The 18,720-nt window shown below is 47.2% G+C and overlaps 2 protein-coding genes across 2 annotated transcripts in view; both read right to left on the bottom strand.

The window, feature by feature from the left end:
• LOC136399388 (leukocyte immunoglobulin-like receptor subfamily A member 3) overlaps positions 1-18,720 on the bottom strand; it is a 117,503-nt gene that overhangs the window by 53,109 nt on the left and 45,674 nt on the right. The gene's annotated exons all lie outside the window — the stretch shown is intronic.
• LOC136397157 (leukocyte immunoglobulin-like receptor subfamily A member 6) lies at positions 1,983-6,717 on the bottom strand. The gene is made up of 8 exons (XM_066371737.1): positions 6,669-6,717; positions 6,464-6,499; positions 6,016-6,300; positions 5,570-5,872; positions 5,091-5,387; positions 4,538-4,840; positions 3,632-3,682; positions 1,983-2,056 (listed from the first exon to the last, which is right to left on the bottom strand). Exons 1-8 carry the CDS (start codon positions 6,700-6,702, stop codon positions 1,983-1,985), a joined length of 1,383 nt encoding a protein of 460 aa, XP_066227834.1. The 5' UTR covers positions 6,703-6,717.

The raw sequence follows: 18,720 nt of genomic DNA on the forward strand, positions 1-18,720 counted from the left end.
ATTCTCAAGTGTAATCACTATGCTATTCATCAGACCTTCAGGACTTGTTAACCTCATATCTGGAAGTTTATCTTCTTTGACCAACATCTCTCCTTTCCCCGCACTCTGCACAGTAACTCCAATTCCACTCCCTTTTTCTACAAGTTTGGCTTTTATAGTTTCCACATAGACATGAGATCATTCAGTATTTATTTTTGTCTGTGTGATGTATCTCACATAGAAAAAAACTTGCCTTCAATGTAAATTTACATTGTCCCAAATGCCAATACTTCTTCCTTCCTTCTCATGGTTGAATAGCATTTGATTATATTTTTATCCAGACTCTGGAAAATTTAACAAATCAAATCATTTAAAATAGTAAATGATTTTTTTCAAACGACAGCTCAGATAAGGGCCTAATATCCAAAATATACAAAGAACTCATAAAACTCAACAACAAACAAACAAACAATCCAATAAAAAAATGGGAAGAGGATATGAATAGACACTTCTCCCAGGAAGAAATACAAATGGCCAACAGATATATGAAAAGATGCTCATCTTCTTTAGCTATTAGAGAAATGCAAATCAAAATGGCAATGAGATACCACCTCACACCTGTTCGATTAGCTGTTATTAGCAAGTCAGGTAACAGCAAATGTTGGAGAGGCTGTGGAGAAAAAGGAACCCTCATACACTGTTGGTGGGAATGTAAAGTAGTACAACCATTATGGAAGAAAGTATGGTGGTTCCTCAAAAAACTGAAAATAGAACTACCTTATGACCCAGCAATCCCTCTACTGGGTATATATCCCAAAAACTCAGAAACATTGATACGTAAAGACACATGCAGCCCCATGTTCATTGCAGCATTGTTCACAGTGGCCAGGACATGGAAACAACCAAAAAGCCCATCAATAGATGACTGGATAAAGAAGATGTGGCACATATACACTATGGAGTACTACTCAGCCATAAGAAATGATGACATCGGAACATTTACAGCAAAATGGTGGGATCTTGATAACATGATACGAAGCGAAATAAGTAAATCAGAAAAAAACAGGAACTGTATTATTCCATACGTAGGTGGGACATAATAGTGAAACTAAGAGACATTTATAAGAGTGTGGTGGTTACGGGGGGGGAGGGGGGAATGGGAGAGGGATAGGGGGTGGGGAGGGGCACAAAGAAAACAAGATAGAAGGTGACAGAGGACAATCTGACTTTGGGTGGTGGGTATGCAACATAATTGAACGACAAGATAACCTGGACTTGTTATCTTTGAATATATGTATCCTGATTTATTGATGTCACCCCATTAAAAAAATAAAATTATATATAAAAAAAAAAAAAAAAAGAAAAGAAAAATATTATTGCCTTTAGAGGCATCATTCCATGAAGCTGTCCCTACAGCATCAGTGATGACATCTGGGGAAATGGTGCAGGTGACACCTGAGGAAGACAGAAGGATGGTGGGTCCTTGAGAGGGTGGGAGGCATCATTTTGGGTTCATTTCTTCCAGGCTGAGATCTGATTTTGTCCAATTATGCAGTTAATGAAGTAAAAAGACAAAGACAATGTTCTGTCCATCTGGGAATTTGGAGATTAGAAATAAAGACTATTTCTAGACCAAAAGGCGCAGGAGACCATGAGGTATTAGGTGTGTGGACCCAAACCAGCCATGTGCAATGGACCCACATGTCACAGGCATGTGGAATGATGGAGGATTGTTACAGTCAACCTTAGATAGGGAGAGAACATACACATTTAATGGAGGAAGAGTCCTGTGCAGGGAGCATGCAGACATTTCCTGCACCCAAACCCTGTTTATTCCACTTCACAGTCTCAGAAGAAAGTTTCCCTAAAACATGGTCCACACTTTCTGCCACCACCTCCTGGGTCATCACATGAGCTCCAAGGCTCCACCTCCTGAACACTGCATTGTGCCCTCTGCATTGTGCTCACGTCCTGGGAGCATAAGCGGTCCTTCTCTGGCTGTTTCAAGCCTGAAATAGCAGCACGCCGAGGACCAGCAGGATCAGTCCAGCCACACCCATGCGAATGAGGTTCTCCACTGTGTAGTATTGGAAGTGGACAAAGAGATCACAGAGGTCAGGGCAGGTCAAAGTCACCACAGGACCCTGGATGTCCACCCAGGACTCCTACTTTCCCATCAGAGAAATGACCTTGTGAGACCAGCCCCATAACTGAGGACTTCTCCTTCTCACCACTCTTGAGGTCTGACTTGCTTTGTGATGGGCTGATGGTGTCAGGTGCTCTGAGAGCCATGAAATGAGGGCGGGAGTGAGGACTTACAAACACACGACCTCCCCCTGGTTCTGTGCTCTCAGACGCCTTGTTTCTCAGGTCATAACTTCTGCCCAGTCCCCTAGTGACCCTGTGTCCCCTCTGCCAGGTTCCCTGGTCTCCTCATTGGGTCCTCTCAGCCTCCTGTGACACTGACCCTGCACGGACTCACTGTGGACCAGAGGGACCTGTGCCCAGAGCTCAGGAACAGTGACAAACATGGTCATGACACAGGGATGCTTGACTGCTGTGCTCAGCGTTTAGTCTGAGAGCAGACCCTGTAAACTCGCTCCTTTAGTGTTCAGAGACCCCACTTACTCAGCAGCTGACTGACCAGGGGCCATGCAGGAGGGGTGACTGTCATCCTCTGTGGGCCCCTGAACTCCCTCATTTATCACTGCCTCAGACTCTGCAGACACAGGGCCTCAAGCTGAGTGAACTCAGGAAAAACAGCATCACAATCACCTCACCTGAGATCAGGTGGTGCTTCAAGCAGGGTCACTGAGTTGTGACAGGACAGAGAGGTTGGTGCTGTGTGAGCTGTCGCACCTGTAGGCCTCCACTGTGCAGAGTTCTCAGGACTCATGGAGAACTGGGTCTAGTTGGACCCAACTAAATAGTGTGATCTAATAAACAGTAACGTGGGTGCGGGTGAACTGAATTATTCTTGTGAAGTATAAAAGTGACCTTAAGACATGTGAGTGACACAGCAGGGTCACATTCTCTTCTGAGGTCACCAAGTACCTGGCTGCAAGAGAAGATTCTGCCAGGGAGTCGTCCTAGAGAGAGGGATGTCAGGCTGGGCTGGGACCCTGCTTTCCTGAGCTCTGTGAGGGTCCTTATGTCACCTGACCTCACAGCAGCCTGTGAGCAGGATGGAACCTGGGATGAACAGAGGAGAACCTGACACTCAGAGGAGAGAAGGGACAGTCTGGCCCCACAGCAGTGGCAGCAGAGCCGGGAACTGAGCCAGGTCTGACACCTGTCCCCTCTCTGTGAGGTGAGTCAGAGCTCAGGGACAGAAAAAGGATGCCCTGTATCCCTGTCCTGTCTGTTGCTCCCTGACACCATCACTTTTACTGCTAAAAAATGAGACAGTCCTCAGAATAGCACATCCCAAGAGCTTCCCTGTGAGGCCCCCTCTCCCAGGAGCTCAGATCAGAACTGAAAGGAAATCTGAGCTCTGGGCCACGATTCTCTCCTTTTACCGTCAGGGTCACTGAGGCCACACAGGGGAAGGTGTGTCTGTGTCAGTGTCTCCACAGGTGCCTGAGCCTGTATATGACTCTATTCTTGTGCCCATGGATGAACCCACCAACTTTCCACAGAGACCCCCACTTACAGCTCTTCCAGCCGGACTCTCTGGGGGCAGTGGGGGCATCAACAGGGCCTCCTGGGGATCAGGATAAAGGTGATTAGTGAGGGCTACCATCTTATCACTTGAACCCAGATGTTTCCTGGACAGCTTGAATTCCAAAAGATCTCACTACCATGACCACTCATGTCATCACCCGCCTCAGAGCCCTGGGATCCCTGTGGATCGCTCACTTACCCCTCTGCAGGCCTCATGCCGTGGGGGTGAGGGAGGAATCCTCAGAGCCTCCTGGAAATCAGGATGGTGGCCAAGGTGTGAGGTCTGCTGTCTCCCTACATGAGCTCTGATGTCCCTTAGGTAGGCTGGGTTCCAGAATCTCCCTCTGCCACGACCACCCACCTGTCACCTGCTGGGGCCTCAGGGCCCTGGGAGCCCTGTGGATCTCAGCATCTCTGCCTGCCTCCCTGCCCCTGGGACACAGCCCATCCTTGAGTGTCTGGGGGACACTGGATCCCCTGATAGACCCTCAGAACTGCCCTGAGCTGGTCTGTGCTCCCTCTGAGCAGAGTCCTCAGTGACTCACCAGCTGTGGAGATGGGCCCTGGTGGGGGGGGGGCTGGGACCTGCCAAGGGCCACGAGAATGTGGACAGGAAGGGGGTGAGGAGCCGCTGGTGACCCTGGATTCCACAAGTCACTCAGACTCTGTCCTCTGTCTGCACTGTGACCTCCTTAAGACCCTCCTGCTGCCTGCCTGACACATTCTGGACCTAGGTGCAGGAAACAGGTGGAGAGGGGTGACAGGGCCTCTAAGGGGTAGAGACCCCCCTGGGTGACCACCACTAAATCCCCCTCTCTGCCATCACAGCTGGACCTTTCCTGGGGACAAGGCCCTTAGACTGAGCTCAGAAAGGACAAGGTCACTGTCCCCTCACCTGAGACCAGGAGCATCAGGGGCTCACTGGGGTGTGACAGCAGGTAGATGTTGGTACTGTTTGAGCTGTAGCACCTGTAGGTCTCCCCGTGGGCTGAGATCACAAGACTCATGGAGAACTCTGCCTGGTACTGCTGAGCTCGGAGCTCTGACCTAAGACGCAGGGGGGGATCAGCTGTCCCCTCCTTGGACAGAAGGAAAGTGTCCGTCGGGCTCTGTGACTGACACAGCAGGGTCACGTTCTCTCCTGAGGCCACCGTGGGGCCCGGCTGCACCAAGAGGGAGGGTCTGTCAGGGAGCCATCCTAGAGAGAGGGAGGGTGGGTAAGGGGTTACCTGTCACCTTTTTCTGACCTGAGAGTCAGCAGGCCTCTCTCTGAGGACCCTCCTCTCTCTCTGTCTGTGTTTCTCTGAGTCTCCCCTCCCCTCCCATCCCCTGTCTCTCTGTCCCCCTCCCTGGGACCCTGCACGTTCACTCTGCCCATCACCACCTGAGATCCCCCAGCAGGGCCTGTGCAGAGTCTGGGTCCCTGACTGAACCCACAGGCCCCTCACCTGCCACCAGGATGTCCACGGGGTCACTGGGGGCCGACAGCTCAGAGGAGAGGTTGTGTCCACCGTAGCATCTGTACCGGCCCCCGTGGGAGCTGCTCACAGTGTCCAGGGAGAAGTTGGCCTGAGAGAGCCCAGCCTGGGGCTGCAGGACAAGGCTCTGGGGGAGGTCAAGTCCTCCCTCTTTAAACAGAAGGAATCTGTCATATCTGACATCAGAGTGACACTGGAGGGTCAGGCTCTGTCCAGAGACCACGATGGGGCCCTGCTGGGTCAGGAGGGAGGGCTTCTGAGACACACCTGGGGAGACCAGACGTGAGTTACAGCGGTTGCTCCTCCCATACAATGTCTTCTCCTGTGCTGTCCCAGGTCTCACTGTCTCTCTCTGTGTCTCTGGCCAGTAGCCCCTGTGCTCCCCTCCCACCCTCTCCAATGGGGCTCCCTTTATGGCAACGAATCCATGGATAAAGAGTGAGACTCACCTGAGACCAGGAGCTCCAGGGCATCACTGGGCTGTGACCACACCTGGGGTCTGTCCCTGTGACAGCCGTAGCATCTGAACACCCACCTGTGGCAGGCGGTCACGGGGCCCACAGGGAATAGGGCCCGGTATGTCCCCCTGAAGTGTGACTGTGAGTCCAGAGTCCAGGAGAGCCTGTGTTCTCCTTCCTTAGTCAGAATGAACGTGTCAAATGCCTGTACTGAGCCACACTGGAGGGTCACGTTCCCTCCTGAGGTCACAACAGGGCTGGGCAGGGCTGAGAGGTTGGGTTTTCTGTAGGATCCTAGGAGAGGAGGAGGCAGCATGTTAGATGGGGCTCACCCCTCCCTCATGTCCCCCAGGGCTGGGCTGTGAGAGGGGAGACCCCCTGAGAGCAGACCTTCCTGAGGACAGAGCCTGAGGCTGGGACCCTGAGTGTCCTCTCACCTGTCACCACCAGCTCCAGGGGGTCACTGAGCTCAGACCAGCCATTGGAGCTGAGATAGTTACAGTGATATCTCCCTGCGTCATGCTCTGTCATGTGTGTGATGGAGAAAGCACCCTTTCTCATAAGCTTCCATGGGGACTGTGAGTTCCAAAGGACCTGTTTTCCTTTTTTGTACAGATAGAACTCCTGGGACTCCAGGGTCCCCTGACACCGGATTGTCACAGAAGTCCCCCAGGGGATGACAGAGCCTGGCTCAGCCCAGATGGTGGGTTTGGGGAGGGTCCCTGGAAGGAAACCAGAGATTGCATTACAAAGACTCTCCCCTTCCTCATTCCCAGCTCAGCCCAACACCCTCCTGTTCTATCACCTCGTGCCAGGATCTGTGCTCCCTCCTGAGCCCCATCGGGTGAAGTAAGAGGTGGGACATGGAGCCTGGGGAGGACTCACCTGTCTGCACGCTGTTGTTCTGGCCCAGACTCAGCCCTGGAAGAGAGTCCTTGTCAGAGACTTGCACCTGGACGTCTGAGCTGATTCCCTTCCCATTAGGGCCCTGTTCACTTGGGATTGACTGAGTCCTGAGGTTCCCCATGAACAAGAGGGTGTAACCACCTCATCCCCTCCTATTAACCCCCTCCCCGTGTCCACAACTGACCGAGGCAGAGAAGAGTGGAGAGGAGGGACAGCATGGCGTCTGCTCGGAGTGCTCCCGCTCTGCAGATGGAGGAGCCCCTGGGCCTGAAGGACAGAGACGCACAGGATGTGGTGAGTCAGGGGCTGCTGTCCTTCCGGGTTCCCACAGCTGTGGACACACAGCAAGGGGACACCCCTCCCCCCATGCGCTTGGCTCTGGTTTTTCCATGATGAGAGTTCAGGCAGGGTCCAGGGTCTGTGGAGACACTCAGCCCAGACCTGGGGTCTCCTCTGATCCCAGCATTCTGCCTGGTCTGATCTCCTGCTCAGAGGAGACAGGGCCCAAATTCTTTTTGTTTTTTTTTGTATTTTTCTGAAGCTGGAAACGGGGAGAGACAGTCAGACAGACTCCCGTATGCACCCGACTGGGATCCACCCGGCACGCCCACCAGGGCGTCACTCTGCCGCGACCAGAACCACTCTAGCGCCTGGGGCAGAGGCCAAGGAGCCATCCCCAGCGCCCGGGCCATCTTTGCTCCAATGGAGCCTTGGCTGCGGGAGGGGAAGAGAGGGACAGAGAGGAAGGAGGGGGGGATGGAGAAGCAAATGGGCGCTTCTCCTATGTGCCCTGGCCGGGAATCGAACCCAGGTGCCCCGCACGCCAGGCCGACGCTCTACCGCTGAGCCAACCGGCCAGGAGGGCCCAAATTCTTGTGCTGAGCTGACCCCCAACTGTGACTGGCACCATATTGAACTTATTAATTATTTTCTCAGCCTTCCACAAACTAAATTTATTTCTGGTCTTTGAGTCATCCACAAACAAGTAATTACTGATCACCTACTTTCTACTGAGTACTTGTGCCAGAACCAGAAATACAGCTGTGACCCAAGAGACCCATTTCCTGTGTTTTGAGAACTTTTCTTAGTTGAATATGGGACTTCTAGAGCTATTGTTGCAATTACTTTACTGAGAAAAGAGAAATGAGAGAAAATATGAGAACAACTGGGACCATCACTGGAATGGTGGAGGGAATGGCTGTTTGAAGAGGCAAACTTCTGAAGAGTGGGAGTGAGACTTCTTGAGAAGGAAGAACATTCTAGAGAATCCTAGAACATAGAGGTTCTTTTGACAGGAGCAGGAGTGGGTTAGGTTGTGACGGGTCACAGGTGTCCTCTGCACCATGCAAGGATGTTGGGTTACATCTATAAGACAAAAGGAATGTGTAGGAATGGACTGATGGGGTCAGACTTAATGATAAAGATCACATGTGCCATGTGTTACAATTGAACTAGAGAAATACAACCTATGTCAATAAAATATAGTATCAAGTGTAATTGAATTCTAGTTCTTGTGTTTCCAGCATTGTCACATGAATGCTTACATATACACATCACGCCATCCTGCATAGCCCTCAGCAGTCGCAGACACATGTAGAAAAGAGAAATGAGAAGAAGGAATCTCAGTGTTGGTTCTAGTCCTGTGCTGTCAGCTGAGGGCTTAGGCAGGAATTTGCTAGTTGTACAGAGCTCTGTGGGAGCAGATATGGAGAGCAAGGAAATGGTCAACAGAAAATGGTGTGTGTGTGTGTGTGAGTGTGTGTGTGTGTGAGTGTGTGTGTGATGTGTGCAAGAGTGTATATGTGTGCGCGTGTATCTGTGTTCACAGGGTGACTGTTCCAGTGAAATAGAGAAAACTGATGTGAGGGCTGAGGTCAGAGGGTCACATCTGGGTGATCGTGAACAGCCTTTAGTTTAGAAAGAAGAGTCTGGAATTTACCTTTAAGACCATGAGGACCATGGAAATATTTTGAGCAACATGGACAGATTCCAAAATGTTAGCTGGAAAGATTGACATGGAGATGACCTTCCCTCCCTGCTTCCATTGACTGGAGTCACCAAGGGCACCCCAATGACAGTGAGCTAAGAAGAGGGGGATGAGGTTGGGGGAGGGACTGTGTCATACACTCTGCCCCCACAGGGGAGCCCAGCTGTCCCTCCTGGCCCTGGAATGCAGGTTCTACTCAGTTTCCACCTGATTTTATGTTTCTGTTTCTGTGAGCAGCAGGATCTCTCTCCTCCTCCACCACCTGCTCCTCCTCCTCTCCTCCTCCTCCTCCTCCACCTCCTCCTCCTCCCTCTCCCTGTGGTAAATCATTTGCATTATTTCTCTTCAGAGCAGTCTTGATGCTGGTGTCACTCTGTTCTTCACACCATGGGGACTCTTCAGGATTCAGACAACAGTGACATTCACAAGTCTTGATCAAAGGCAATCACACACACAAACACACATGCACACATGCTGGTCAGATATCAAATTGTGGCACCAACATATACTGAATGGTGGGACGTCACTCAACAGACTATTCTGCTTTTGATCTCACTACTGTCATTTGTCACATAGTGATGCCACTCACCCCCACAAATGTGATGAGAATTTACCTTGACTGAGATATGGATGCAGTAAACCTGTCATTCAAATCAGGTGGAGATTTGGGAGATGTGAGAAATAGAAAAGCAGAAATTACTTATCTAGTGAAGAAAACATTCAGACTCAGACCCTCGTATAGAGTCACCTGAATCATGACAGAGACCCCTGCAGTGCAGTGGGGAGATCATGGACTTTTTTATCAGTGGTGCTGGACCAGTTGGGAGAGTCTATGGGACACAATGAACTGCATCCCTGCCTCACATTTTTTTGTCTCTTTTGCCTCCAAATGCTGGCATGTTGCTCTTAGACCTAAATGTATGTGTAGGACATCTCACACATTCCAGGACCAGCCTGTCCTTTGAATAAATAAACCTCCAGGGGGTTCCTGTAGGGACCAGGCTGAGGAGGAACCAGGGCTCCCCCATCTCTACTCCAGCCTCCACCATGTGTGCAAGGCACTGGAGGGTGCATTCAAAGTCCAACACATTCCTGCGGCCCAAGCTGGAGGGACCTGGGGCAGAGAAGGTGACACTGTGTCACAGCAACAGCAGGTTTGCAGGCTTCTGTTCCTAAAGCAGTGACTCAGGGTCTCCCCAGCAGCGTGCTCACAGGGACAGAGACCCAAGGTCTCCCATGACCATCCCCTAGTCTGTTCCCAGACTCACCCTCTGCGTTACTCATACACTCATACACACGGAGACAGACGCACACTCACACACACATCCAGCCCCAAAACAAGTTTGTTTTTTTTCTGTGGTTTTAACTTTAGAATAAAAATAGAGGTGTTTGTGGAAACTCTCTCTGTGGCCTTTCTTGTATGAGCACACACAAATAAATTGTTGTATCTTTATAAGGGACAATGCAGTTTCTGAAAAGGTCACTCATCAGAGACAAAGAATTTATATGCACGCTCTCATTTACAGTAACTTTCCACAGCCCCTTTGATAATAAGATTACTCAAGCCCCAGAACTGGGTGTCCTTTTCTCATGTTTAATATAACACAGGGCACTGCGAGGCACCTCAGCCTGACAGCAATGCGTTTCCAGGTCAAGACGGGCTCGGGAGTGAGCTCAGGGCTCTGGACAGGCCCCAACTACGGGCTGTGTCACTCCTGCATAAGATGCAATTGCTGGTTCATTAAAATACTCTCTTAAGACAGAGAATGGGGAAAGGAAGGAGGTTAAAATTACTGTTAGCTTCTAAATACAGTTATAGGTCTCAAATACTTTTTCTAGAAAATATGCACATAAACTAACAAAAGGATGAAATTGAATGAAAGTAATGTCAAACAGCTGTCATGACTTAGCATTGCTGAGTGGGGGACAAGCCACGCTGTCTGGATACATGATAATAAAATGCTCTTCTCAGCTTGTTCAGATCCACATGGACAATTTCATCAGGGTTTTGTAGTCCAGATCTTGGGACATTTCATAAACCTTGTCTGAGTGGTGTCTCTCAGAACTTCCTCTTTGTTCCAAGTCTGTTCTACAGCTGAAAGGTGAGTCTGAAGTTTACTGGACCAGGGAGCCTGACTTCAAATTATAAAAAACAATAACACTGCTTTCCCTAAATATGTGCTCCAGACTGTGCTCCATATTTGCAGCTTGTTTTTTCTATTAAATGTCTTCAGTGAACACGTCTGTTTTGTATTTCAGCACGGTGGACCGTGAGCCTTTACCAACATTCCAGGCCAATGGGAGAGCTTGCACTGCTCACTGATTGCTCCCTCAGGGTTTAGGCTCTGCACGGATAGTAATTTTGTGCCTTGGCAGCAGCCTGTGGGGGAGCCAAGGTAATCAGTGCTGGGATTCAGCAAAGCTCAGAGCACAATAACTCCCCAGGAAGGAGAGAACTTGGGGAGGGCGATCACTTTGGTGTCCCACTGCCAGGAGAGTTAGCTGGGGTCCCGTCCCTTGTGAGAAAACATGGACCCAGAGATTTGATCAGTGTCAACCCATGCACATAATTCTATTTCAGGTGTTTTAAGAAGTTCTGCTCAATGGACAAGCCACTGCCCTGATGGGAGCCTGGTCACTTCAAAGACCTTGAGATTTTGATTGGCGGGTTGGGAGAGAAATGCTTTTCAGATAGGGAAATGCTTGGTGTCTTTGTGGCTGGAGCATGTGGGACGCACCATGACCATGAGCATTTGTTCTGTCCTGGATCCCACACACCCCAGAGTGGACCCACCAGAAGGGGTCACAGGTAGAGCAGCCCCTGAAACAGGGTACCTGAGAGTTTTCATTCTCCTGCTTCACACAGTTCACGGCCCAGGCACAATGGGCCAGTGCAGAGCCATCAATTGTAAGTCGGCACGTGGGGCATGTGGGCAGGGTGCACAAACCCTTGGGGAGCAGAGTAACTATGGCTGTGAGACAGTGACACTGACATCAAAATGGTACTCATGCTGGAATGCTCAAGAAAGCTAGAAATGGGTGTGTTGGAAAAATAACAAATTCCAATTCCAAGAGCCAAGTGACAGTTTATTTTATGTGGCAGTTTGTGCGTTGTTGGCACAGATAGTGATTTAATTAGAAAGTAAAAGAATAGAGGGTAAGATGGACAGGTCAACAGAACCAAGGTCCCCGGTTGTACTGTGTGCTAAAAACGATGTCTGGTTTCTCTCCAGAGGACAGTGGGTCCCGACAGAATATACACACAGGAGGTGAGGGTCTCAGGGTTTGTGTGAAACTATATATGGCAGAATTTTTAAAAAAAATGTAGGAAGTGATAAGATATTCCATGGGGAGACTCAGCTTGTTACTCACATTTCACTAGACATGGTCATCTCATAATTAATGTTAAATATGACCATTTCCTGTAAAATTCCTGCATGAGACCAAGATCCATGGGAATGAGAACTCTTTCTTTTTTGGCATCATCGATCTAAAACAGCTCTTAGGGTTAGGTTAAAAAATAAATAAAAAAATAAAACAGCTCTTATGTTCTGCCAAGATGAAAATGTCATGCAAGTGCTCTGTGGTTCATGGCAATCAACAGTGACATGTCGTTTCTGAGCACCTGAGTTTGACTAGTGTAGCTGGGGAACTGAGTTTATACATTTATTTAATCTGAGTATTTAATTAAAAAAATGAAAACACTAACTCAAAATAACATATTCATCCCTATGTTCACTGCAGCATTATTTATAGTAACAAATTTATGAAAGCAACCCAAGTGTTCATCAATGGACAAATGGATAACAAGGTGTGGTACATGTACACAATGGAATATGACTCGTCCAAAGAGAAGAATAAGTTTTGACTGTTCTGGCTTCCACTGCACATGCTTAAAGTGCAGCCACAGTAACACCTGCCCACCAAAGCATGTGGTCGGCACTACCTTTGGGGGGATTCCTCCCAAATCTTGAGCCCAGAGGGCTGAGGCACAGTGGACTTGGAGGACACAATAAATTCCTAAAACGTGCTGTCAGGCCAATAAATACTTTAGCCTTTTTGCAAATTAACTAGGATGTTAAAACTGTTTATTGAAGCAGGCTTTCCAGGTTTTAATAAATAGACTGTCCAATTCCCTTTGTACTCTCCCCATTAATATCAAGATTCCTGCCTACGCTAATAAAACTAATATGACCAATGAAAGACTGTCCCAAATATATAAATAAAAAATAAATTTCTGTGCACCATATGGTATGTTCACCCCACCCAGTCTTTATCTATCACCATTTATCCCTCTGCACCCTCCTTCCCCCACCCCCTCAATTACCACACAGTTGTCTCATTGCATGATGGGTTTTCTTTCTTCTTGGTCCTTTCTTGCTCTATCCCTCTACTTCCCTCACCCAACAGCCCCACCAGCACTCCCAGCTGTCAGCCTGTTGTAGAATCTGACAGCAGAAACTTATATAATTATGTTAACCAGTGTCACTTCCATAAATTCAATTAAAAGATTAAAAATCACATTTAAATAGTTAAAAAATTTTTTTAGAAATTTAATTTAATGGGGTGACATTCAAAAACTAAATAAAAATATGTTAACTATTATTTGATCTATTCTGATTTTAGTTTAAGTAGCCATAAATTTATAGTGCTGCCATACTGGAAACAAGAGATATAAAATATATTTTCTCTCATAAATGTTATTGAAGAATTAAAAGAATTAACTAGGAGAATACAGACATCAGGCTTTATAACATTTGCTTTAGTAGAATTTTATAAAGAAAGGATAATAATGTCTTACCGGTCAATGTCACCCCATTACATTTAATTCTCTAAATACATTTTTTAAAAGAGAGAATGGATAATAATGATCAGATGTACAGAGTGTACAGGTGAGGACACAACTTCTCTAGGAACGAAGGGATAGTTCAAATAGTGCTACTATAGCGTATTGTTGTCACCTAGAGATGTCAGCTGAGTTTGAGAAAGAGGATGAGTGATCTCAGAGCATCTATTCCCAGAAAGAGATCCAGGGAACTGAAGATGTGCAGAGGGTTTGGGCCAGGAGAACTCACCTTGCCCTCCATCATGCAGCCTTCCTTGAGCTCTTGTTCCATAAAACCAGCACCTGTGAGTGGAAGAGCGAGTCACGTCTCTTGGGAGGACTCTTCCACATCCTCACACGGTACATGGGGACGTAAAGGCTCCAACCACACATCCACTCCCCACTGAGAGGACACTGTCTCCCTCCTTAAGACTTACAATTTTTGATAGAACACGAGTAGCAAACAAGAGTAACAAGGAAAATGACAGTGGAGAGGAAGGCTATGGAGAGTCCAGTGAGAATGTACAGCTTGCTGGAGTTTTCTTGAGGATGAAGAACCCCTGTCAATAAGCAAATTAAGGGACTTACACTTTAACAGTTTTCTGTTCTTGCCAATAGGCACCGGATGCATGACGTACCTTCTGTTGAACTGTTTCAACCTCCTTAAACCTGATCATCTACTTTCTTCACGTTCCAATATGTCAAAAGAAAAAATTTAATGAGAAATGATAACAGTGGTCCCAGTCAAACAGGTAGTATAGAGAAGCAGAAGTGTGATCCTAGGTCTACCAGGCTCCAGTGTACTTTTTTCCCGCTAGCCCCTCGATGAGACATTATGCATTTCATACAAGGATCCCCCTGTGTCAGCCACGCCTGACTACCCATTCCTCTGGTCCCTCCTCACCTCACCACAGCTGCACATGCTCAGAACTGAGACGGAGGGGCCTGAGGCTGGAATAGGTCATTTCTCTATTCCAAGGTTCTCAGTGTTGAACTTGCTCTGAAGAATGTTGATACCCCTCCCCAAAATGAACAAGGGTTCTCATGGAGACAAGGAAGGGAATCATATTGATATATCAAATAACCAGCACCTTCTTTTTGCCCGGGCCTTCCTGATATCATGAAACTTTCACATTACTAAACCCGTCTTATCCTCAGTGAAATCATACAGAGAGAATTATAAGTCTAACGTTGCAGCTGAGAAATTTTAGTCACTGAAAGTAGAAGAGTTGTTTGTAGAGCCCCCAAATCTGACTCAGTCTTTTGTCTTTGAAGGACTCTACCATTCTCCCACACTGGGCTCCCTGCCCAGCTCTAACTTTCTCTGACAGCCAAGTATGAGTTTCTACCTGGTGCTGCAGGGACTGCAGAGACAAATTTGCCCAAGGTCCCCCAGCTGAGAAATACAAGACCTACATTCTGCAGGATCTTAACTATTGAGTCTACCTCTGAGTCCATCCAGAATCCATCTACTGAACTTCTCTCCAGCACCTTTATGGCTAATCTGCCATGATTTTTCTCGGCAGGAATCATCATGGCCTCCCATCAGACTCATGGTGTCTAATTATGTTCCCCTGCATAAATTCTGTTTGCACCTTCAATTTCTTGCTTTGAAAATATTGTGTACCCCAATGCCACCTTTCTGGTATAAATATTTTAATGTTTTCTTAGTTCAGAATTTTTTTCTTGAGTGAGGTTGAATTAAAATACAATTTTCATAAATAAAAATATTCATGGGAGAGTGGGGATTATTCTACTTAGTGAAAATAAGTGAGACAGAACCTTGATCCTTTGTGAAGTTCTTCTGCATCATAACTATGGTCTTCATTTGAATTTTCTGACTTTTTTATTTGGTTGTATAATTTTTTTCACTGGTTTTTCATTAAGACTGCTATGTTTTGAATGCTAATTATGGCCCTGGCTGGTTTGCTCAGTAAATAGAGTGTCAGCCTGGTGTATGGACATTCCGAGTTTGATTCCCTGTCAGGGCACATAAGAGAAGCAACCATCTGTTCTCTCCCCCTCCCTCTCCCTTTTCTTTCCCTTTTCTCCTCCCACAGCAAGTGGCTCAATTGGTTCGAACAGCTTGCCCCAGGCACTAAAGATAGCTCAGTTGATTTGAGCATCAGCCCCACACAGAGGTTGATGGGTGGATCCCAGTTGGTCAAGGTACATGCAGGAATCTGTCTCACTATCTCTTCTCCTCTCACTTAAAAAAAAAGAATGCAAATGATGAGTATGTGTGGAAGATTTTATTGCATTATTTGACAGAATTTCAGAACATACTACACATGAGGACCATGGCAGTAATTCACTGCCAGACGCTCAGTGAAACCAAGTTTTAAATACTCCTTATTGTACTGCCTAACAACGTTTCTTTTTTTCTTTTTGGCTTCTGTTGTGCTTTCCAAATTATCAACATATTTTTTTTCCACTGGTTCTTCTAAACTTAAAGCACTAGTACTTTGTTTACTTTTGGTATCATCACTATTTTATTTTTGACAAGTGTTTTCACTTCTGAAGAAAGTTAAGATGTTTTGTTGTTTTTTTCTTTCTATTTTGTAGGGTTTAAAATTTACAGCACAATGACAATAAGCACCATCATTTATTTGCAAGCAGTATGGATGCGCTCTGAGTGTCCATATTGTGAGTGTATGCATGACTACTTGCCCAAGCATGAAAAAATTGTGCTACCGAGATGGAGGCAGCGGGAACAGAAACAGACAACAGATAAAGTTTTATCGTGCTGTGTGTGGTAGTGCATCATGGTGCAAACTGGTACTTGGTTTCTGAACGCCACATGTACTATGCATTGAACACTACATAAGTTTGTCCATATGCCATATGTGCAAGCATGGACAAAATGACTTACAGAGTGAGGGGGTGGAAGTGAGAGCCTGTGCACAACCTAGGTGGCCGGAAAGGAAAAACACAACAAAAATAGTTTCATCTCACTGTGCATAACAGTACAAGATGGTTCAAACTGGTGCTTGATTCCCGAACTCCACATGTACAATACACTCAATATTACATAAGTTTGTCCAAATACATTTTTGTCTATTGCACATGATTTGTAAATGCTTTGCAGAGTGCAAAAGCTTATTTATTTAATTTATTTTTTATTTAGTGAAAGGAAGGTAGGCAGAGACAGACTCTTACATGAGCCCTGACCAAGATCCACCCAGCATGCCCATGAAAGGGTGATGCTTTGCCCATCTGGGCCATTGCTCTGTTCTGAGCTCTTCTTAGTGTCTGAGGTGGAGGTCATGGAGCCATACATACTCAGGGTCTGGGGCCAACTCGTTCCAATCAAGCCATTGCTGCAGGAGGGGAGGAGAAAAGAGAGAAGCAAGGAGGGAGGGGTAAAGAAGCAGTTGGGTGCTTCTCCTGTGTGCTCTGACTGGGAATTGATCCTGACATTCACACTCTGGGCCAATACTACACCACTGAGCCAATCAGCCAGGGCCCAAAAGGTTGTTTAAATGAGGCTACAATTTCCAAAGATAGATCTAAAACAACCTCAATAGTATTTTCATCGATGATACAGACTAATATGTGACAATCACCCTGGCAGTCATACATCAGCAAATTTGATTAAGATCGTTGGGTCTGTAATGTTCATACAACATCAGGGTGGTTAACTCTCTCATAGACCAGCACAAAATATCTGGTGAACTGGCACCAGTCTGCAGAAAAACACTGAAATAGAGTGCATGGAGTTTGGAGGGGGGCAGAGAAAACAGCAGGTGCAAAGATCCTGAGGCAAGACTTGCCTTTTTTTCAGCAATATCGGCCATGTGGGTTGTGCCACATGAGCAAGAGATAGTGTATGACATGATAAAAATATACTGCACCACAGTATATACAGATTAAATACAGTGATTCTGTCATCAAAAATGACCCTACAATCAAGGTCCTGTTCAGGGAGCTCCATTGGTGATTTCATCCAAACACTCTGAAACACATGTGCACGTACACCAAAATTGCACAAGCTTTTCCTAGGAAAAGGAAGAGAAGAAGTACATTTTAACATATATATATATATATTTATTTATATATTTATATATAAATATAGATATATTTTTATCAGGGCAGGATAATACTGACAATGCCAACCAAAGGTTGTCACCATCAATTCAATGCCAACAGGACTGATGAATTGGGGGTGCAGTAAAATGGCGACTTCAAACCAGGACACCAGTGTCCCCTCGGGGACGTCACCCCCATCTACACACAGATTAGTAATGCGGCCCTGTGGCCCACTCTCTGTACCCACCACCCAGGCCCACTCCCCACTGGCTTCTTATTATTGCCTAGTTTCCCTGCTTCTCTGTCACGGTCAGTTCTCCCATTTGTTTGACTGTGACCCCGTATTTTACACACAATACCCAGCATCTCTGTGTGTTTGGAGGAGACGTGACTGTGGAGTGTGCCTTCATCAGCTGTTCCTGTGGTGTCTGAGGCCATGGTCATCACAGTGTCCCCACCTGCATGTGTCGTCATTGCCCAGGACACCTGCCAGACTGCACCCCTGTATGTCTCAGGGACCATGACCTCCTCACAATAAGGCTGAGCAGAAACGCCATTGTCACCTCTCTGTAAGGAGGGAAGGAGACCCAGAAAGGCACAATTCCTGCTCAGGGCTGACAGTCCACACACGCTACAGCTCTCCTTCCTTTACACTCTGAATTTCCTCTGGCCCAGTGTTTGCAGACAGAATTCAGTGAGAGAAGCTGGGTCTTGCCCAAGAGAAGAAGGGGCAGTGAGGAGGGAGAGATGACTCAGATGTTTTGAGTGAAGCCCTGATGAGAAAGAGGGTACTATTTATAGAACAAGGCCATTACTAAAGGGAAGTGTTAGGGAGAGAGAGAGCAGGCCAGGGGGAAGGTTTTGCTGCTTTCTGTGAGTCTGTGGACAGTGTTATAGCCTCTCCACATGTGTGTGTCTCCCCAGGGTGTCCCAGAGCTGGCGGTTGACAGGTTCAACCTGGCTAAGGCAGGAGAACACATGCTCTCCCGTGCCATAGACTCACCACCGCGCCACAGTGGACATTCCAGGTGGACGGACCCCCAGCCTCAGGTGGACTTTCCCATGCCATGGCTACTTTACAAGGTATCCACGGGAGTGCTCTCACCCCAGTGACCCCGCGGTTCTGCTGGTTTCAGGTGAGTGGCCCTTGACTCGGTCTATTTTGAGTGCAGTCAGTTTTGGGCAGTGGTTCTCAAAGTGTACACCAGGGTGCACTGGTGCACCCTAGAAGATTTGCAGGTGTGCCTTATGGTATTTCAGAGAAGTATGTGCCTGTTGGGGACCAAAAAACCAACAGGGTTTTTGGAGTTTAGATTTTTTGGGGACAGAGGTATGGGGAATTGGCTGTAAGCTGATAGTCTGCCCAATCCCCTACCTCACTTGCTTGATTAGGTT

This window comes from Saccopteryx leptura, chromosome 3 (assembly GCF_036850995.1).
Source record: "Saccopteryx leptura isolate mSacLep1 chromosome 3, mSacLep1_pri_phased_curated, whole genome shotgun sequence".
In the NCBI taxonomy this organism is placed as follows: domain Eukaryota; kingdom Metazoa; phylum Chordata; class Mammalia; order Chiroptera; family Emballonuridae; genus Saccopteryx; species Saccopteryx leptura.

Coding starts and splice junctions, on each gene's coding strand:
- LOC136397157 (XM_066371737.1), bottom strand. CDS start 6,702: ATGCTGTCCCTCCTCTCCACTCTTCTCTGCCTCG. Junction 6,500..6,668: donor CTCCACTCTTCTCTGCCTCG/GTCAGTTGTGGA, acceptor ACTCTCTTCCAG/GGCTGAGTCTGGGCCAGAAC. Junction 5,873..6,015: donor CCTGGAGCTGGTGGTGACAG/GTGAGAGGACAC, acceptor CTCCTCTCCTAG/GATCCTACAGAAAACCCAAC.